Here is a 22472-nt window from a genome sequence, read left to right as displayed (position 1 = left end):
CTCTGCATCAGCAGGCGGACTCTCAACCACTGCGCCACCAGGGAAGCCCAGCTGGCTTTTTTTATTAGAAAAATGAAAACACTGGATTATGGAATTCCTTTTGGAATCATGAGCAAAATATTTTGAGATGAGTTTGGCCCTGGGAGAAGGGCAAATGGAGGAAACAGCCTGCATACTTGGAGAGATGCAGTGAGTCATGTCGAAGCTGCCTGTCAGGGATATGTGTATAAATAAGCTGTAACTGGGCCAGGGTGGGGATGGAATTACGTGTTATTACCACTTGAATTTTTATGTCTTTGAAACAAGCTCTAAAAACTAAGTATCCCTGAGTGTAGACTGTTACCCTGATCCCTCACCGTGGCCCACGTGCCTGCTCCGTGTCATCCCCTCCACCCTCTCCCCGGAACGCTGTGCCAAACCACACAAAACAAATATACGCGCTTCCAGAGTATAACCAACCCAAAGATAGGACTCTCAACTCTTTTGTTCACGTTTGTTTACCTAGCACCTGTCATGCCTGGCACAGCATAGGTACTCAGGAAGCATTTGTGAATGGATGGAAAATCAGTGATCTGGGGAAAGGTAGATGCCCACTTTTGAACCCCTCTCTGCCTCTGAGTCCAATTCCTCTTCTCGTTCAGGATTTTTAATAAAATCTTTTTTTTTTTTAAATTTTTTGACCACACCGTGTGGCATGTGGGATCTTAGTTCCCCGACCAAGGATCGAACCTGCACCCCCTGTGTTGGAAGCATGGAGTCTTAACTACTGAACCATCAGGGAAGTCCCTAATTAAATCGTTTTTGAAACCAGAAAAGTAATGCATGTGTGTGTAGAGCACTTGGGAAAATGCAAAAGTACACAGAAAAAGACCTGTAATCCCACAACCCACAAGCATTTTATTTCAGTCTCTTGTCTGTGTGTGTGCACACCTGTAACTTGCTTTCTAGATGATGACTGAATACTTCTTTGAACCATAGTGAACACCCTGTTTTAGCACTAAGCTTTGGGCCACACTCAGAAGCAAGGCGCAGAGCTTTGCATCCAATGGCTAATGGAAGGCAGGGCCTGGAAGCCCTCCTAAAGGGTGACTGTCTCACTGCTCCGAAGAAGTAGCTGAGCTGAGAGCTGAGAAGCCTGACTTTTGCTCAGCATGCCAGTTCTCAATTAAAAACATTCATCGAAGTTTCCCTTTTTAAATTGTATAGTTTCTCCATCTTATAACTATACCTGTGAAGACCCCAAAACTCATCACATAGCCCGTTGCTGCTCCTTTCTGCCTCCAGTGCTGATTTCGATTCCTACTACACAGTATTCACTTTTTATTTGGATATAAGTTTAAACTTTCAGAAAAATTGCAAGAATAATACAATGAACTCCCATATACTTTTTATCTAGATCCAGAGATTTTTGCCCCATCCCTTGCCCACCCTCCACTCCCTCCCTCTCCCTCTCTCTCTCTCTCTCTCTCTCTCTCTCTCTCTCTCTCTCTCTCTCTCACACACACACACACACACACACACACACAGACACATGCAGTATATATGAGTTTTTCTTAACAATTTGCCAGTAAGTTGGAAACATTTACCCCTAATACCCCTTTACCCCTAAATACTTCAGATATATTTCTTAAGAAGAAAGACAGTGTCTTACAATGACCACCGCACAGTTATCAAAATCAAGAAATTAACATTTCATATTACCTAACCCACAATATATATTCAAATTTCAGTAAATGTCCCAGTAGTGTCTGTTAAGCTGTATGTGTTTCTTGGTCCACAGTTCAACCCAGGATCACAGGTTACATTTCGTTGCCAGTCCTCTAGTCTCCCTTAATCTCGCAGAGTTCCTTAGCCTTTCTCTCTCCTAACCTTGACATCTTTGGAGAAGTAAGACTAGCTATTTTGTAGAATGTCCCTCCATTTGGGTTTCTCTGAGGTTTCCTCATGGTTAGATTCAGGTTGTGCTTTTTTGGCAAGAACACCACCGCACTGATGTGCGCCTCTCCGTGCATCACGTCGGGAATCCGATGTCCATTTGTTCTTATTTATTTATTGTCCATTTGTCCCAAAGTTGGTGATGCTGGCTTTGATCGTTTGATTAAGGTGGTGTCTGACATGTGTTTCCTCTGTGAGGTTATTCTTTCCCTTTGTAATTAATAAGTGCTCTGTAGGGAGAGGCTTTGAAGTTACATAAATGCCCTGTTTCTCATCAAACTTGCACCCATGATTCATGGCAGGCATTGAAGATTATCGACCTCCATCATTCCTTTATTAGTTTCTGCTACTGAGATTTAGTTTTGGGGAAACCTTACTTGTGTCTCCCAGCTCATTACTCTTAGTGAAGAGCAGAATGGACATCGTGGCAAGTCAAGTCTGTGCACTGATGACACAGATGAAAAAGATGATGATAGAGGACAGAAGCTAAAAACCAGTCTACAAATAGCGTTCCTGAAGAAGAGACCACACAACCAATAAAAACGGCAGTGGGCAATAAGAAAGTGAAACTGGGCTTTAAAAACAAAAACTAGGGGGCTTCCCTGGTGGCGCAGTGGTTGAGAGTCCGCCTGCCGATGCAGGGGACACGGGTTCGTGCCCTGGTCCAGGAAGATCCCACATGCCGCGGAGCGGCTGGGCCTGTGAGCCATGGCCGCTGAGCCTGCGTGTCCGGAGCCTGTGCTCCGCAATGGGAGAGGCCGCAACAGTGAGAGGCCCGCGTACCGCAAAAAAAAAAAAACAACTAGGGACTTCCCTGGCAGTCCAGTGGTTAAGACTCCGTGCTTCCACTGCAGGGGGCATGGGTTCCATCCCTGGTCGGGGAACTAAGGTCCCACATGCTGCACGGCATGTCCAAAAAATAAAAAACAAGTAAATAAATAAATAAATAAAAACCCTCAAGCGTATAGCTTGAAAGCACTCACCTGAATTCTACAAAGTAAATGAAAGTTGACATTTACCTAGACACGTCCTTGCAACAGTCTGAACTGTAAGGGTTTAATTTGTTTTTTTTTTCCTACAAGCATCTATGCAGGAAGGAAAAGGCCAGTGTCAAAGGAACAAAAATAAAGGTAAACTCAGGATTCTCTTTTGCTGCCTTTAATGCCAGCAAACAGTAGAAAAGGGAGAGTCTTGATAAGAAAAGATTTATACCAAGAATTTTGTGCCCAGTCCAATTTGCAAAGACCTCAGAAATGTACCACTGCTTCCAAGAAGGACCTAAAGCACCTTCTAATTCCTTGCAGCGTTTTCTCTCTGCTGCTGCCCTACAGAGACCCTGGTTTATCTTCACATCTTTCAGAGCCTTCAGCTTACTGCTTGCTGCCTGTGAGGAGCTCAGAGAATATTTGTTAGTACGTTAATCTAGACTCTCATCCTGTCATTTTCTTCTCTGCGCTCCAGTCCGCTGGCTTCCTGGGGGTTCCTCAAACACGCGGAGGGAGCATCCTGCCCACCTCGGAGCCAATGCGCTGCGTGCCTTCTGCCAAAACACCCTTCCCTCTCATGCCCACACATCTCACTCCACTGCCTTCGTGTATTCATTCAAAAGTCATTTTCTCATTGAGGCCTTCCCTGGTCAGCGTGTGTTAACTTATAAGCCACGCCTGCCTCGCTTCTTATCTGCCGTCCCTGACTTGATTTTTCTCCTTAACATTTATCACTATCTAATATTTTAGTTATTTATTTATTAGGCTTATTGTCTGTCTGTCTGTCCAATTAGAATGTACCTAACGCAAGGATAGGTATATTTGTCTAAAAAGACAAGATTCTCTAGTGCGTTCACGAGACCTAGAACTGTGCCTGGCACATAGTTGATGCAGCATAAATACCTGTGATCCGTATTGTCTGCAGGGCCAATTAGATCAGCAATCCAGCCATGTCGTCAGAGACCCAGGTTCTTTCCACCTCTGCTTGTTGGCCTCCAGCCCTTTGACTGCCCAACTCGGTCCCTGCTGTGTAGACAGTCTCCACAAACATCTACCCAATAAATAAAAGTGTGAATTTCCATTTCTCTCGAAAATTCTGTATAGCAGACGTATGTTCCAATTTCCTTTCTTTAATAGGATACGATGACAGAATTGGCAAAGAGCTTACATTTCGCCTTTAAAGTAGTATTTGTTAGAGAGTGGTGTGTGTGTGCACACAGAGAGAATTGGGTGTTTTTTCCCTCAACTTTAATTAAGTTCCTGTTTGCCCCTGCTTATATTATAAATCCACCGCTATGACTGGACTGGTATTCTAGGAACAAACCAGTTTCCTTTATCCCCCAAGTCCTGCGTTTGAGCACATAATCACTTGAAAAAACAGTTCTGGCCCACTAAAAGAGAAGGTTTTCTCAATCACTAAACAAACGATTGATTGTGGATAGAGCATTTTTTTTAATTAATTTATTTTTTATTTTTGGCTGTGTTGGGTCTTCGTTTCTGTGCAAGGGCTTTCTCTAGTTGCGGCAAGCGGGGGCCACTCTTCATCGCGGTGCGCGGGCCTCTCACTGTCGCGGCCTCTCGTTGCGGAGCACAGGCTCCAGGTGCGCAGGCTCAGTAGTTGTGGCTCACGGGCCCAGTTGCTCCGCGGCATGTGGGATCTTCCTAGACCAGGGCTCGAACCCGTGTCCCTTGCATTGGCAGGCGGATTCTCAACCACTGTGCCACCAGGGAAGCCCCGAGCATATTTCTTAAACATATAAAGTCAGGTACAGTTAGCAACCCAGTGCACCTCTGAGGATCTTTTCTGGGCAGCCTGTTGGGTGGTCTGTGTCTGCTTTGTAGGTGATCCCACAGAATTAAGGCTCCTCTTTGCCTGATCTAAAAAACGTTATCCTTCTTATCGCTGAAATTCAGATCAGGAAGAAAAGGAGGTAGTGAATTAACACTCGGGGCAAGAGGCTTTGTGAAGGCCTCAAGCCAGTTACTGAGAGAAGCAGGTGGTGGAGAGTGGCAGGGCCTCATGGAAGGACGGTTTGTGGAAAGGTGGCTGGTCCATCTGTGGTGGTGCGTGGGCTTTACTTAGAACTTGGAAGAAAGTCATGAACAGTAGAAGAGAGGATGAATTGCTTCCTCAGGACCAGGAGTTTCAGGGAGAACTTTGGCTTGGACCAACCCTAGAAACAGACCAAAACAGACAAGAAACACTTGAGCTGGGAAAGGGGTGGGTCTGCGTGATGGGCTGGAAGGATTCAGGTCCGAGGTGGCTCTGAGATGCTCTTCTTTGGATAAAACTGGACTCGGCTACCTTGCCCAGGGAACACCTGTACTCTGGGTTGGGCGTGCTCTTTGCACTGCAGAGCAAGCTGTCCACTGAGAGGTGTGTGTTGGTTCTCAACATTCCTGCCCTTGGCCTGGGTTTATGCTGTGGACATCCTGCCCCTGGGGACAGCGAAGGAGCAAAAAAAGCGGGAACTTTTCTTGGGAGGGTAGCCTCCTAGAAGAGCTTTGCCTGAGTCAGCCCTAAAGGGAGTGATTTTTGCTAATCAGTCCCAGAGGCCTCATCTTCCCAGGCTGACCAGGAAAAGTCTACCTTCCTTTTTCTTTCTGAGAACCCACCACCTTCCAGTCCATTTTCTGGAAAATGATGCCACCTAATGGGATCCAATACTAATGACTCACGGAGTGTTAAAGTGAGGAGACCTGCATTTTAAATATAACTCACATATTTCTGCTTTGTACTTGACTCTCCACCCTTTCGGTGCTGTTTGCCAGTTTCTTTGTTTTTTTCTTTTTAAAAATTTTATTGCAAAATTCTCCAACCATATACAAAACCAGACAGTACAAAGAAATCCCATGTACCCATCTCCTAGCCTTAACAACCGTCAGTATTTTGCTGTGTTTATTTCATCTATCTTCCCAACACCCCTTCCCTTGTTTTTTCTTTTATTTTTTTTTGAATTTTATTTTATTTTTTTATACAGCAGGTTCTTATTAGTTATCCATTTTATACACATCAGTGTATACATGTCAATCCCAATCTCCCAATTCATCACACCACCACCACCACCCCCTGCCGCTTTCCCCCGTTGGTGTCCATACATTTGTTCTCTACATCTGTGTCTCAATTTCTGCCCCGCAAACCAGTTCACCTGTACCATATTTCTAGGTTCCACATATATGCATTAATATACGATATTTGTTTTTCTATTTCTGACTTACATCACTCTGTATGACAGTCACTAGGTCCATCCACGTCTCTACAAATGACCCAATTTCATTCCTTTTTATGGCTGAATAATATTCCATTTTATATATGTACCACATCTTCTTTATCCATTCGTCTGTCAATGGGCATAGAGCTTGCTTGCATGACCTGGCTCTTGTAAATAATGCTGTAATGAACATTGGGGTGCATGTGTCTTTTTGAATTATGGTTTTCTCTGGGTATATGCCCAGTAGTGGGATTGCTGGATCATATGGTAATTCTATTTTTAGTTTTTTAAGGAACCTCTGTACTGTTCTCCATACTGGCTGTATCAATTTACATTCCCACCAACAGTGAAAGAGGGTTCCCTTTTCTCCATACCCTGTCCAGCATTTGTTGTGTGTAGATTTTCTGATGATGCCCATTCTAACTGGTGTGAGGTGATACCTCACTGTAGTTTTGATTTGCATTTCTCTAATAATTAGTGATCTTGAGCAGCTTTTCATGTGCTTCTTAACCATTTGTATGTCTTCTTTGCAGAAATATCTATTGGGGTCTTTTGCCCATTTTTGGATTGGGTTGTTTGTTTTTTTAATATTGAGCTGTGTGAGCTGTTTATATATTTTGGAGATTAATCCTTTGTCCATTGATTCGTTTGCAAATATTTTCTCCCATTCTGAAGGTTGTCTTTTCATCTTGTTTGTAGTTTGCTTTGCAAAAGCTTTTAAGTTTCATTAGGTTCCATTTGTTTGTCTTTGTTTTTATTTACATTACTCTAGGAGGTGGATCAAAAAAGATCTTGCTGTGATATATGTCGTAGAGTGTTCTTCCTATGTTTTCCTCTAAGAGTTTTATAGTGTCAGGTCTTACATTTAGGTCTCTAATCCATTTTGAGTTTCTTTTTGTGTATGGTGTTAGAGAGTGTTCTAATTTCATTCTTTTACATGTAGCTGTCCAGTTTTCCCAGCACCACTTATTGAAGAGACTGTCTTTTCTCCATTGTGTATCCTTGCCTCCTTTGTCATACATTAGTTGACCATAGGTGCGTGGGTTTACCTCTGGGCTTTCTATCCTATTCCATTGATCTATATTTCTGTTCTTGTGCCAGTACCATATTGTCTTGATTACTATAGCTTTGTAGTATAGTCTGAAGTCAGGGAGTCCGATTCCTCCAGCTCCATTTTTTTCCCTCAAGACTGCTTTGGCTATTCAGGGTCTTTTGTGCCGCCATACAAATTTTAAGATTTTTTTGTTCTAGTTCTGTAAAAAATGCCATTGGTAATTTCATAGGGATTGCATTGAATCTGTAGATCGCTTTGGGTAGTATAGTCATTTTCACAATATTGATTCTTCCAATCCAAGAACATGGTACATCTCTCCATCTGTTTGTATCATCTTTAATTTTTTTCATCAGTGTCTCATGGTTTTCTGCATACAGGTCTTTTGTCTCCCTAGGTAGGTTTATTCCTAGGTATTTTATTCTTTTTGTTGCAGTTGTGAATGGGAGTGTTTCTTTAATTTCTCTTTCAGATTTTTCATCATTAGTGTACAGGAATGCAAGAGATTTCTGTGCATTCATTTTGTATCCTGCAACTTTACCAAATTCATTGATTAGCTCTAGTAGTTTTCTGGTGGTATCTTCAGGATTCTGTACGTGTAGTATCATGTCATCTGCAAACAGTGACAGTTTTACTCCTTCTTTTCCAATTTGTATTCCTTTCCTTTCTTTTTCTTCTCTGATTGCCATGGCTAGGACTTCCAAAACTATGTTGAATAATAGTGGTGAGACTGGACATCCTTTTCTTGTTCGTGATCTTAGAGTAAATGCTTTCAGTTTTTCACCAGTGAGAATGATGTTTGCTGTAGGTATGTCATATATGGCCTTTATTATGGTGAGGTAGGTTCCCTCTGTGCCCACTTTCTGGAGAGTTTTTTTTATCATAAATGGGTGTTGAATTTTGTCCAAAGCTTTTTCTGTGTCTATTGAGATGATCATATGGTTTTTCTTCTTCAATTTATTAATATGGTGTATCACATGATTGATTTGCCTGTATTGAAGAATCCTTGCATCCCTGGGATAAATCCCACTTGATCATGGTGTATGAAACCTTTTAATGTGTTGTTGGATTCTGTTTGCTAGTATTTTGTTGAGGATTTTTGCATCTATATTCAACAGTGATATTGGTCTGTAATTTTCTTTTTTTATAGTATCTTTGTCTGGTTTTAGTATCAGGGTGATGGTGGCCTCATAGAGTGAGTTTGGGAGTGTTCCTTCCTCTGCATTTTTTAGAAGAGTTTGAGAAAGAGGGGTGTTAGCTCTTCTCTAAATGTTTGATAGAATTCACCTGTGAAGCCATCTGGTCCTGGACTTTTGTTTGTTGGAAGATTTTTAATCACAGTTTCAATTTCATTACTTATGATTGGTCTGTTCATATTTTCTATTTCTTCCTGGTTCAGTCTTGGAAGGTTATACCTTTCTAAGAATTGGTCCATTTCTTCCAGGTTCCATTTTACTGGCATAGAGTTGCTTGTAATAGTGTCTTATGATGCTTTGTATTTCTGTGGTGTCTATAACTTCTCTTTTTTCATTTCTAATTTTATTGATTTGAGTCCTCTCCCTCTTTTTCTTGATGAGTCTGGCTAATGGTTTATCAGTCTTGTTTATCTTCTTGAAGAACCAGCTTTTAGTTTTATTGATCTTTGCTATTGTTTTCTTTGTTTCTATTTCATTTATTTCTCCTCTGATCTTTATGATTTCTTTCCTTCTGCTAACTTTGGGTTTTGTCTGTTCTTCTTTCTCTAGTTCCTTTAGGTGTAAGGTTAGATTGTTTATTTGAGGTTTTTCTTGTTTCTTTTTTTTTTTTTTCTTGTTTCTTGAGGTAGGCTTGTATTGCTATAAACTTCCCTCTTAGAACTGCTTTTGCTGCATCCCATAGGTTTTGGATCATTGTGTTTTCATTGTCATTTGTCTCTAGGTATTTTTTGAGTTCCTCTTTGATTTCTTCAGTGATCTCTTGGTTATTTAGTAACATATGTTTAGCCTCCATGTGTTGGTGTTTTTTACATTTTTTTCCCTATAATTGATTTCTGATCTCATAGCATTGTGGTCATAAAAGATGCTTGATATGATTTCAGTTTTCTTAAATTTACTGAGGCTTGTTTTGTGACCCAAGATGTGATCTATCCTGGAGAATGTTCCGTGCGCACTTGAGAAGAAAGTAATCTGCTGTTTGGGGATGGAATGTCCTATAAATACCAACTAAATCTATCTGGTCTACTGTGTCATTTAAAGCTTCTGTTTCTTTATTAATTTTCTGTTTGGATGATCTGTCCGTTGGTGTAAGTGAGGTGTTAAAGTGCCCCACTGTTATTGTGTTTCTGTCGATTTCCTCTTTTAGAGCTGTTAGCTGTTGCCTTATGTATTGAGGTGCTCCTATGTTGGGTGCATATATATTTATAATTGTTATATCTTCGTCTTGGATTGATCCCTTGATCATTATGTAGTGTCCTTCCTTGTCTCTTGTAACATTATTTTAAAGTTTATTTTATCTGCTATGAGTATTGCTACTCCAGCTTTCTTTTGATTTCCATTAGCTTGGGATATCTTTTTCCATCCCCTCACTTTCAGTCTGTATGTGTCCCTAGGTCTGAAGTGGGTTTCTTGTAGACAGCTTATATATATGGGTCTTGTTTTAGTATCCATTCAGCCAGCCTGTGTCTTTTGGTTGGAGCATTTAATCCATTCACGTTTAAGGTAATTATCCATATGTTCCTGTTACCATTTTCTTAATTGTTTGGGGTTTGTTTTCGTAGGTCCTTTTCTTCTCTTGTGTTTCCCACTTAGAGAAGTTCCTTTAGCATTTGTTGTAGAGCTAGTTTGGTGGTGCTGAATTCTCTTAGCTTTTGCTTGTCTGTAAAGCTTTTGATTTCTCCATCAAATCTGAATGAGATCCTTGCCGGGTAGAGTAATCTTGGTTGTAGATTCTTCCCTCTCTTCACTTTAAGTATATCATGCCACTCCCTTCTGGCTTGTAGAGTTTCTGCTGAGAAATCAGCTGTTAACCTTATGGGAGTTCCCTTGTACGTTATTTGTCATTTTTCCCTTGCTGCTTTCAATAATTTTTCTTTGTCCTTAATTTTTGCCGATTTGATTACTATGTGTCTCAGCGTGTTTCTCCTTGGGTTTATCCTGTATGAGATTCTCTGCACTTCCTGGACTTGGGTGGCTGTTTCCTTTCCCATGTTAGGGAAGTTTTCAACTATAATCTCTTCAAATATTTTCTCAGGTCCTTTCTCTCTTCTCCTTCTGGGACCCCTATAATGCAAATGTTGTTGCGTTTAATGTTGTCCCAGAGGTCTCTTAGGCTGTCTTCATTTCTTTTCATTCTTTTTCCTTTATTCTGTTCCACAGCAGTGAATTCCACCATTCTGTCTTCCGGGTCACTTATCCGTCCTTCAGCCTCGGTTTTCTGCTATTGATTCCTTCTAGTGTATTTTTCACTTCATTTATTATATTGTTCATCTCTGTTTCTTTGTTCTTTAATTCTTCTAGGTCTTTGTTAAGCATTTCTTGCATCTTCTCTATCTTTGCCTCCATTCTTTTTCCAAGGTCCTGGATCATCTTCACTATCATTATTCTGAATTCTTTTTCTGGAAGGTTGCCTATCTCCACTTCATTTAGTTGTTTTTCTGGGGTTTTATCTTGTTCCTTCATCTGGTACATAGCCCTCTCTCTGCCTTTTCATCTTGTCTATCTTTGTGTGAATGTGGTTTTTCTTCCACAGGCTGCAGGATTGTAGTTCTTCTTGCTTCTGCTGTCTGCCCTCTGGTGGATGAGGCTATCGAAGAGGGCTGTACATGTTTCCTGATGGGAGGGACTGGTGGTGGGTAGAACTGGGTGTTGCTCTGGTGGGCAGAGCTCAGTGAAACTTTAATCTGCTTGTCTGCTGGTGGGTGGGGCTGAGTTTCCTCCCTGTTGGTTGTTTGACCTGAGGCGACCCAGCACTGGAGCCTACAGGCTCTTTGGTGAGGCTAATGGCAGACTCCAGGAGGGCTTATGTGAAGGAGTACTTCCCAGAACTTCTGCTGCCAGTGTCCTTGTTCCCACGGTGAGCCACAGCCACCCCCCGCCTCTGCAGGAGACCCTCCTACACTAGCAGGTAGGTCTGGTTCAGTCTCCTGTGGGGTCACTGCTCCTTCCCCGGGTCCCGATGCACACACTACTTTGTGTGTCCCCTCCAAGAGTGGAGTCTCTTGTTTCCCCCAGTCCTGTCCAAGTCCTGCAATCAAATCCCGATAGCCTTCAAAGTCTGATTCTCTAGGAATTCCTCCTCCCGTTGCCGGACCCCCAGGTTGGGAAGCCTGACGTGGGGCTCAGAACCTTCACTCCAGTGGGTGGACTTCTGTGGTATAAATGTTCTCTAGTTTGTGAGTCACCCACCCAGCACTTATGGGATTTGATTTTACTGTGATTGCGCCCCTCCTACCGTCTCATTGTGGCTTCTACTTTGTCTTTGGATGTGGGGTATCTTTTTTGGTGAGTTCTAGTGTCTTCCTGTCAATGATTGTTCATCAGTTAGTTGTGATTCCTGTGCTCTCGCAAGAGGGAGTGAGCACATGTCCTTCTACTCCACCATCCTGAACCCGAGCCTTCCAGACCTTTAGTCCTGTTTGTCAGTTTCTGATGAAGCCAAACTCAAGAGCACATGGCCAGTCAGGATTCATAATACTATTAAGTATTTTAAGATGGCTCTGTGTACATATATCCAATCATCACATAGTACACATTAAATATATAACAATCTTATTTGTCAGTTATACCTCAATAAAGCTGAAATTTTAAATTAAAAAAAAGATAGCTATAAATGATATAAATGAAAAACAGATGTACAAGAAGTCTAAATGAATGGAGATATGCCAAAATGATAATAGTGACTGGGTTAGGCTAGTGTGATTCTGGAGTTTTTTTGGCTTTTGTGTGTGTGTGTGTGATTGTGTTTTCTAAATGTTTTATAATATAGTTTGTATTTCTTTCTTAGGAAATTTGTGTTCTTCGTAAGTATAGCTTTAAGTAGGTAATAATTAAATTGGGAAATACAGAAAGGGAAATAAGAAGAACAAAACCACCTGTAGTCCCACCACTCAAATATACTTACTGTTTACTTGGTGTGCTTCTAGTCTTTTTGTTTGTTTGTTTTTTCTTCCACTGTGCTGCACTGCTGGTGGGATGAGATCTTAGTTCCCCAACCAGGGATTGAACCCCAGCCCATGGTCGTGAAGCACTGAGTCCTAACCACGGGACCACCAGGGAACTGCCTCTAGTCTTTTTTTAAAGTCATAGAATTTATGTGTTTTTTAAAAATTGTGATCATTTTGTGTAATTCTTTTTATCATTTACTGTCACTTTAGTAATAATTCTATTCCTTTTATGATATTAAAAATCACCCTTTAGACAAAGCTGTTTCCGGGAAACCTCAGTGCATCATTGAGTTGCATCAGGATCCTAGAAATCTGACCTTAAAATAATTTTTTTATACTCTTATTTGTGTGGTATGTTCATGTACGTGGAGACCTCTTCAAAAGCCAGTGAGGGAACAGGTGAAAACAGTAAGAAGAAAAGAATTTTAGAATTTATTGTGCAACGTCAAATGAGCCCACTAAGGGTGGTGATAGGAAATTGTTCAAGGTGAGGTACCAGCAGGGTCCAGCCGTGTGCCAGCGCCACCTAGTGGTTTTGCTTATGAACCATCTGCATCCTTGGTCTCACTTCTGTGAGTCTGAGAGCTGGGCCCCTGGGTTCTAGGCCTTGCTCCAGGACTCTGCCTCTCATCTCTGCTTAGCCTACTGAAAATGGAGCAAGATTACTGTCAGCACACGAGCGCCTAGGAGATGTACATATAGTTGCTTGCATGATGAGTACCCAAGGGGCACTGAGTAAAAGGCTGAAGGGCTCAGGAATCTATGAAACGAAACATTCAACTGGGAAGACAGAAGTTTGGAAATCTGGCCCGTGAGATGCCACCAAATCATCATCCTGTTTACGAATCTCTTTTTTAATAAATCTCTTCTCCACTTGTAACTCATTTACCTTATTATCCGAAAAAATGTGTGTCCGTCCTTTCTCTGACAGATGTTTTGATTAGGCTCTTGAGGTGCCAGGAAGTGCAAGAGAAGACACCCTGGTTTGTTAGAGCCGTTAAGGGCTGATAGGAATCCAGTTCTACCACTTACTGGCCCTGTGGCTCAGGCTAAGTCACTTAATCTTTCCCCACTCAGTTTCCTCATTCCTCAAATGAAGATAATCATAGCTTTTTTGCTAGGTTATAATAAGGCCGATAGCCATTTTTATAATAAAAATCTTTATTGTTAAGTCAGATTATGTCAAGACAATTAAAAATTAATTCCGTTTAGTAATTCCAGGACACACAGGTTTTTCCGTTTTTTAACGTTTCTGAAGCAGGATATGTTGGTGACATGCCAGTGTTTTTGCTTTCTTAACAGTTATGTAAAATGTACTCCTTACACTCTCTGGTATTGTAAATGAAATGTGATAATTAGGTCAGCAGAGTGTTTGAGACTCTCCAGGGAGAACTGTTTTAAGTGCTCTTGGTTGGCATCTGTAAACCCTGAACGTGACAACTGGTTATATGAGGTCTGATGGTGACAGTTCCCTCACTGCTCTGTTACCAGTCTCAGATGTGAACCTATGAGCTACCCTTTCTAGGAAGTTCATTTGGAAAGCGTATGTTGAGGGACTTCCCTGGCGGTCCAGTGGTTAAGACTGCACTTCTGTTACCGGGGTCATGGGTTTGATCCCTGGTCGGGGAACTAAGATCCCTCATGCTGCACGAGGCAGCCAAAAAGAAGAAAAAAAAAAAAACTGAAAAGGAAAGCGTGTGTTCTAAAGTCACTGAGATTACATAGAGCACGGTTCATAATTCAGCAGCCTGTAGCATTTAGCACCACACAGTACACATGAAGTGAGTAATGGTGGGCTGTTTTGAAGAGGGTACGTAGGAGGGTGGATGTAATCCCTTCTCTAATTCTGTTGGTTCTTTCTCTGCTGTATAGACCGCTGCTTTCTCTCAAGTACTCTTCGAGGGCTGAATGGGATGTTGCATGGAAAATACCTGGTATCTATTCAACCAAGTACATAACAATAGGTTTTACAGGCATATCTTGTTGTATTGTACTTTACTGCGCTTCGCAGATATTACATTTTTTATGAATTGAAGGTTTATAGCAATCTTGCATCCAGCAAGTCTGTCGGCATCATTTTTCCAACAGCCTTTACTCACTTTGTGTCTCTGGGTCACATTTCAGTAATTCTCGCAATATTTCAAATTTATTCATTATTATTATAATTGTTATGGTGACCTGTGATCACTGATCTTTGATGTCGCTATTGCAAAAAGATTACAACTCACTGAAGGCTCAGATGATAGCACCTTTTGACAAAGTATTTTTAATTAGGGTATGTGCATATTTTTTTAGACATAATGCCATTGCACACTTAACAGACTACAGTACAGTGTAAACATAACTTTTATACGCACTGGGAGGGACTTCCCTGCCGGTCCAGTGATTAAGACTCTGCTCTTCCACTGTAGGGGGTGCAGATTCCATCCCTGGTCAGGGAACTAAGATCCCACATGCCGTGCAGCACAGCCAAAAAAAGAAAAAATTTCTTTTTTAAAAAAAAAAACAGATGTATGCACCGGGAAACCAAAAAGTGTGTGTGATTTGCTTTACTGCAAATAAAGCAGTAAACGGAACCTGCAGTAGCGCTGAGGTCTGCCCGTACTCTCCACCTCCTTGGCAACTGTCCCTAGTCTTTTTCTCTCTGTCTTTCAGTCTAATAAAGTTCCTGTTGTTCAGCACCCGCACCACATGCATCCGTTGACGCCCCTCATCACCTACAGCAACGACCACTTCTCCCCCGGCTCCCCTCCCACACACCTCTCCCCAGAGATCGATCCAAAGACAGGTGAGTCAGGGCCTGCTCAGGCTGGCCCAGCTCCACAGCTCCAGTGGGGGCGGGCTTTTCTTCTCAGGGAGTATTTCAGCCCTGGAATCGGACAGACCTGGGTTCAAACCATGTCTCCAGCTCTCAGTGGTCTCTAACCCTGCCCACTAAGTTTAGCCTTTTCAGTTCGCTCATCAGTGCCTTACGTGTCCCTTCTGCATCCCTGGGTCATTGTGAGGATGAAAGGAGATTAAATGAGATGATGCACAGGGCCTGGCTCCACGGCATTTGGCGTTGCTCTGCCACTGCTGCTTCTACGTTAGAATGTCTTAAAACTTTAAGATTGGAATGACCTGGAAGGGGAAAAAAAAAATCTCCTTTCTCATTGACTTTGAAGTCTAGCCGGCTGCAGGCTGCGCCTCCTTAAACCAAAACCTAGGCCCCAAACTGAACATACGGAAGTAAACAGTCTAGCCAGACGTAAGTATAGCTATAAAGCAGTAGACTGAGTTGGCTTCTTGTTTTTAACTTGCTCACCCAAACGCCATCCCAGAGGGAGCCAGAGTCTTCATAGAATTCCCATGGCGTTTCCATGGGTCAAAGCATTTTTGGAGCCCCTCTTGAGACATCACAGCTACTACGAGTTACAGATAATGAGGAGCACAAATGTGGAACAGAGATCCAAAGCTTATCATTCCATGAATGAGGCAGCTTTTCTAGCTGATGACTCTGGGGATATCTTGGGTCTCTCAGTCCAAAATTTCCTGCCTGTGTCTTGGACGACTCCTGTATGAGCAGCTGGAAGTTACTGGTGACAGAGGGCAGGGATAATAAAAGAAAGGGCCTTCCAAGCTCCAGGGCACCTGGGAATATAGGGCAAGGAACCTCCTGTTTGATATTATTTTAAGGTGTTAATGTAGGGCCAAGGAATTGTCTGACACATCTCTCTTTGGAAGCAGGAATCCCCCGGCCCCCTCACCCATCTGAGCTGTCTCCGTATTACCCACTGTCTCCCGGAGCTGTGGGGCAAATCCCCCATCCCCTCGGCTGGCTCGTCCCACAGTAAGGAAACTTACAGCCTTTCTTACCCTCCCTCCTTCCTTCTGCTGAGTTCTAACTTCTGTACCTCCAGCCGGTCCTGGTGGTCTGTATACAGACGCCCCCCTTCCCCCACGTAGAGCCCTCTCACCAAAGCCCAGGACTCAGACCTCCCTGCTCTCCCCAGGGCAGTGTCCCCCCAACTCTTCCTTCCTACTTCCTGCCTTTACTTATCATCCTTTCTTCCCAACCGCCTCTCCTTCCCTGTCCTGAACATTCCCATTTTAGCAAATTTGCTAACCAGATTTCCTTGCTCCTGGCCCTTATAGGCAAGGTCAGCCCATGTACTCCCTTCCTCCCGGCGGCTTCCGGCACCCCTACCCTGCACTCGCCATGAATGCCTCAATGTCCAGGTGAGTCTTGGGACTGGAGCTGTGAGCAGGAAGTGGCAGTGCAGGGAATGGTTGTCTACCAGCATCCCTGCCATTTCTGACCGTTACACAGCTTTCTCTTGGCAGTAAGCGAGGAGGCAGGTGCTCACCTTTCCTCCCGCCTCTCTGATAAGGTGGGGATGGAGACCATAGGTTCAGCCCACTCTTGCCCCATCTAAGAGAAGCATTTCAAAGCCCTCACACTCAACCCTCCTGCACGTCCCCTCACGGGCTGGGCTGGGCTTTGTGGCACTGAAGCATTTTGAGTACATCACTCTGAAGCTGGGAGGTTAATTGTTCCTGCAATGATGTCAGGAGAGGGGAACAGCGAAAGGGGATTTCTGTCTCAGTAGCCGATCTACCTGACAGTGGTACCGCCAATGACAAAAGAAGTGCAACCCACAGCCTGAGCCCTTCTTTCCCCCCTGTGTACTCTGGCCTCAGACCCGCTGCATCTTCTTTTGTGTTTTTCATCCTACCTGCTTTCAGCACCAGATATAGGAAACCTGCATGCTTGTGGGGGAAGGGAGGTTTGTTGGGTGTTTCCCAAACCGGTTCTGTCGAGGTCAGTGCATGGCCTTCCGTTGCTCCAGCACTGCCCCAGCAGAGGTGTTTACACGCCTCCGCCATCAAGACTGGGGTCCCGCCACATCCCCTGTGGGTGACAAGCATTCTGCCTGAATCCCTCTGTTGTCTTTGTTTCCATCTGGTACATAGCCTGGTTTCCAGTCGGTTCTCCCCTCACATGGTGGCTCCGGCCCATCCTGGTCTGCCCACCTCAGGGATCCCCCACCCCGCTATCGTCTCCCCCATCGTCAAGCAGGAACCGACGCCCCCCAGCCTGAGCCCGGCCGTGATCGCGTGAGTAACAGGCAGCCTGATGGGGGGTGGCCAGTCTCTGAGCAGCGAGTACCATTGGTTGCTTTCTTGGGGACATACAGCTGGCAGCCCGGCAGCTTCCTCAACTACACCCTCTCCCTTGGGAACTGTTCCCTTTGACCCCTGGAGTTCCCATCCTCTCAGAGACACCGTGCATCTCTTCTCCCATTAAGGAAGGTTTTACAACCAGGACTTTGAGGCTGAAAGAGAACCTGAGAGAGCTTTTAGCTTCCTTCTCCCCCTCCCACCCCGCCCCCCATACACTCGAAAAGTGTAAGGCCCCAGAAAGGAGAATATTCTCAAGGTCACATGGCTGACCGGTGGCAGGGCTGCACCCAGCACCAAGGCCTGTGCTTTGTCCACTGTGCCATAAGGACAGCAGGAAAGCCAAAGTCGGTGCCTCGTAGCCAAGGAGACCTCCTCTCTCCGTTTCTGCCTAAAGTGCCCTGCCCCCTCCTCTTTCTCACCTGGACCAGTGCGTCCCAGCTCTCACCACCACCCTCTGTTCCATTGTCAGGAAGTTGTCTTTTCCTGGAATATGGCCGGAGGTCTGTCAGAGGCTAGGAGCTAGGTGCTCAGGCTCTGAAAGCAACCCCGGGCAACTTACATTATCGTCCAAGCAACAGCATCTCCCCTCCCCAGAGGCAGACAGCCCTTAGCCTCCTCGAGGGATGACAGCTGATACCAGCTAACCTACAGCCTTATGACTTCCCAGGAAATCACCCGTCACAGTGAAAAAAGAGGAAGAAAAGAAACCCCACGTGAAGAAGCCTCTTAATGCCTTCATGTTATATATGAAGGAGATGAGGGCCAAGGTGGTGGCCGAGTGCACCCTGAAGGAAAGTGCAGCCATTAACCAGATCCTGGGGAGAAAGGTAAGGCCTGCCCTTATGCTCCAGGCTGTGCGGCTCAGCGTCCCCCACGCTCACCGCTCTGTCGTTGCTGGTCCTCTCTCCCGCAGTGGCACAACCTGTCCCGAGAAGAACAGGCCAAGTACTATGAACTGGCCCGGAAGGAGCGGCAGCTTCATTCGCAGCTCTACCCGACGTGGTCAGCCCGAGACAACTACGTACGTGCCCATCAGACACCAGGAGCAGCCTCTGCGCGAGGAAGAGGGGCAAAGGAAGCTGACTCCATTGATAGAGGACCCTGTCAACGGAGTCAGCTTCCAGGGAGGCCAGGGAGAAGTCTGTATTTCTCTAGAAATAAGGAAGACGTTTTAGTTCTCGGGAGGGCAACAAGGCCATGGTTTGGTATCCTGGGGACAGAATCAAATTTGTGCCTGTCCCATTGGAAGTGGACTCAGCCTTTAATTCCATAATTCAGGGTGCAGTGTGAGCTGTGTGCTAGCTCTGTGGTCAGTGTCTCTAGCCAAGGGTTGCCAGCCTGGGGCTCAGAGACCAATGCGTAAGCCGCTGCCTGCGTTTCTGATGACTCCCTGAAACTGGGAAGGTTTTTGTATGTATGTTGTTACTTGCTTTTTTTGTGCCAAAAGGCTGCATAGCTACGTTAGTTTTTTGGGGTTTATTTGGGTTTTTTTCCCAATTGAACCCACGCCCTCGGCAGTGAAAGCACAGAGTCCTAACCACTGGACAGCTGGGGAATTCCCAGCTGCATTGGATTTTCAGTGAGACCTGGGACCCCTCAGAAAAGATCAGGAACCTTACACGGTTCTAGGAAGAGAAATGGAAAAATCAGCCTGAAGGGCAGGAAAAGAATGAGGCCTTCCAAGAAAGCCAGGCCACCGGAGCTGGAGGGAAGGGATCCAGTGGGGGAGGGAAGCAGTGTTCCAGGAAGGCTCACTGTGCCACCTGGTGAGGCTGCTGCGGGGAGTGTGATCTGGGTGCCCAGTGCAGGAAGTATCCTGTCTCCCCGCTTCATAGCTGGGAGTCCCCCAGAAAAGCCGGTTATTCTGTGCCTGGTTACCTCTTCCTTTGACTGTATCTTTCAGGGTAAGAAAAAGAAGAGGAAGCGAGAAAAGCAGCTGTCCCAGACCCAGTCCCAGCAGCAAGTCCAGGAGGCAGACGGTGAGTGGACAGGAGGGCCCTGCATCTTTACTTCCTTTTCCCTGTCCCAGCTACACCCGCCGGTACTTTGTACCCGGGACTCTGACGGACACGGTGACAATGCCGTATGATAGCTGCCATGTTCAAGGCCTTATGTACACTCAGGGGGCTGTTATTATTATCCCCTTTTTGGAGATGATCTGTTAAGAGGCTCGAAGAAGTGAAGGGATTTTTCCAGTCACTCTGCTTGTTAAATGGTCCGGCACTTTGTCACTTGGAAGGCTCTTTCCAATTCAGTTGAGTTGTGTCTTATTGGAGGGTTAGGTTCTAAAATCAGTGCATAAGGTAAAAACTGAATGTCACTGAAATGATCCTTGAAATTCCCTTAGGAAGGCAGCCCATTAGGGATGGACATATCACCTATCCGTGAATCCAATAGAATCAGGTTTTCTTCCAATGTTTGTTTGGTCGAATAACAGAAATAATTGTTCACTTGGATTGGGGGTGCCCCCTTTGTGCCACAAATATGTACTGTATCTTTTTACAGCAGAATCACACCCAGCAGAGAGATGCTCACACGGTGACCAGTATTTCAGTCAAGCCTCCCATCTCATGCTCACTCCAGGACAAGTGCAGAACTTGTTTAGTTCCATCTGTAGTGCTTTTTTTAGGCGGGGGGGGGAGCTGCACCACCCAGCTTGTGGGATCTTAGTTCCCTGACCAGGGATCAAACCCAGGGCCACAGCAGTGAAAGCGCCAAGTCCTGACCCCTGGACTGCCAGGGAAGTCCCCTAAAGTGCTTTTTATCACCTTGCTTTTCTTTTCATCTCCTTTCCTACCTTTCTAATATCTGTATAATTTGCATATTCATCTCCATAGGAGTCCATGTAAGTTAACTATGTGTATGAGGCAAAATTCACTGTATACCACGTTGCTTAGCAGGTGCTGTACTATCTCTGACAGCACCATAAACCAAGGATCTTAAAGCAAATTGAGTGGAGATCCATCCCCAGAATGATGAGATTTCAGCAGGGAGATGAAGATGTGATAGGCTGAGCTACTTTCCTTCCAGGCAGGTTCTGAATGAGTCGTTGGCGTTTGGGCATTGCCCCTTGTCTGTGCTCTAGGTGTCTTGAAAGCCACAGCCATCACTTCAGGTTCTCACTTCCCTCCCTGTACGCATTCTTGTTTCCGGAGTTGATGTGTGCAGCTGGGCTTCCTCGGCAACCTCCGCCTCCCACCGCGCTCCTAGCTGCTAACTCTTCCGTGTGGTTTTTTTATTTCCCCTAGGTGCTCTGGCCTCCAAAAGCAAGAAGCCATGTGTCCAGTACCTGCCCCCTGAGAAGCCCTGTGACAGTCCTGCCTCCTCCCACGGCAGCATGCTGGACTCGCCGGCCACACCCTCCACGGCCTTGGCCTCCCCAGCTGCCCCGGCCGCCACCCACTCAGAGCAAGCCCAGCCCCTCTCCCTCACCACCAAGCCAGAGACCCGGGCCCAGCTGGCTCTCCACTCGGCTACCTTCCTGTCAGCGAAGGCTGCCGCCACCTCCTCTGGCCAGATGGGCAGCCAGCCCCCCGTCCTGTCCCGGCCCCTCCCCCTGGGGTCCGTGCCCACAGCTCTGCTGACGTCCCCCCCTTCCTTCCCAGCCACTCTCCATGCCCACCAGGCCCTCCCCGTGCTCCAGGCCCAGCCTCTTTCCTTGGTCACCAAGTCTGCCCACTAAGCTGCCCACTGACCTATGCAGGCTGTCACGTGACTCATCGAGTAGTAATGATGCAGAAGAAGAAGAAGAAAAAAAAAAGGAAACTTTATTGGTCAATATTTGACCACTCTGGACTGTTCTGTAAAGTGACTGGTAACAGCAGCACTTTACATTTTGTAGATGTAACCAGTAGCTGATCTTAAGGCTTTTTTAAAAAACAAAACAAAACAAAACAAAAATCTTTAAAAAACAAGAACTGAAAAGTAGTGTGTTATTCTTCCTGTATGTGCAGCGGTGGATGGACCTGGGCAGAAGGCACCTCTGTCTCTACCTCCTGGACTCTCTGCCCTCCTGCCTCTTCCCATCACCCCCCAGCATCCCAGCTTCCCCCACCCAGCCTGCATGTTGGCCATTGCTGCCATTTCTAGCCCGCAGCCTCTTCATCTACATCCCATTCCTGGACATTCCCTTTTACCTGGCCCACATTTTTCTCCTCTGCTCAGCTCCGTGGGTTCTTGCCTTCACCTTCGTCCTCTGCCCAGTGTAAGGCTGTCACCATGTGAGAAGACACCTCGGCCTCGTTTGTCTCCACCAGCATCCCTTTTCCCTCAGTGGCCCTAATGCCCCAGTCTCCAGCTTTTGGTGGGGGAAGAGGTCTTCTGCAGTGGTTCTTCCCCGCATTTAAAGGGATTCAAGGTGCCTGCCACTTCCTCAGTGAAGAAGCCTGTGTACCACCCCCTTACCAGTCGAGATGTCCCCTCACAGCCCCAGAGTGGCAGACAGGACCTGGCTCCGAGGTCTGGCTCCTGTCACCCAGGTCCGTGCCAGCGCAATCTGCCAAAGCTCTGAAGACCCTCCTCCCTCCCCCATCACCTCACATGCTTCTTCTGTGTGTATTTCTTTTCATTTTTATGGGGTTTTTTGGAGCAATTTAAACTCCCAGTTGTTTATTTTCACAAAAGAAAATAAAATTGCAGTTGCAAGACCTTTTCTGAGTATTTTAGTCCTTTTCTTGAATCAAGCCCCCTTCTTCACACCAAGCCCTGTGTGAGATTTTTGCAGACATGCAAAGGAGGAATGCTGCTTATTGGAAGGGGATATAAATCATGCCTGACACGACTAGAAAAATTCAACCCAGTTTCCAGCCTCGAATGTACACAGGCTGCTCAGTATAGATAACTGAGATACAAAGGGATGAATCTTTTTATTTTCGTTTGTCTTCTTGTAATTGCCAAGATAGGAGAGGTATCCTTGGATTGCTTTGCATGTATCTAGCACTGCAATTAATTTTTTTTGTTGTTATGGTGTTATTGAGGTATAATTC

At 45.1% G+C, this 22472-nt stretch overlaps 1 protein-coding gene across 2 annotated transcripts in view; it reads left to right on the top strand.

The window, feature by feature from the left end:
* The window catches only part of TCF7L1 (transcription factor 7 like 1), a 159887-nt gene extending 137755 nt beyond the window's left edge, over window positions 1-22132 (top strand). For both annotated transcript variants that reach the window (XM_060027442.1, XM_060027441.1), the window contains 8 exons: window positions 14980-15112; window positions 16051-16153; window positions 16459-16542; window positions 17278-17421; window positions 18155-18314; window positions 18401-18508; window positions 19391-19466; window positions 20736-22132. In XM_060027442.1, coding sequence (XP_059883425.1) covers window positions 14980-15112; window positions 16051-16153; window positions 16459-16542; window positions 17278-17421; window positions 18155-18314; window positions 18401-18508; window positions 19391-19466; window positions 20736-21169 — 1242 coding nt within the window. In that variant the 3' untranslated portion in view covers window positions 21170-22132. The remainder of the gene's footprint in view (window positions 1-14979; window positions 15113-16050; window positions 16154-16458; window positions 16543-17277; window positions 17422-18154; window positions 18315-18400; window positions 18509-19390; window positions 19467-20735) is intronic.
* Window positions 22133-22472: the final 340 nt, after the last annotated feature.

This window comes from Delphinus delphis, chromosome 12, assembly GCF_949987515.2.
Source record: "Delphinus delphis chromosome 12, mDelDel1.2, whole genome shotgun sequence".
Classification (NCBI taxonomy): Eukaryota; Metazoa; Chordata; class Mammalia; order Artiodactyla; family Delphinidae; genus Delphinus; species Delphinus delphis.
This window is presented reverse-complemented; position numbering and strand designations above follow the sequence as displayed.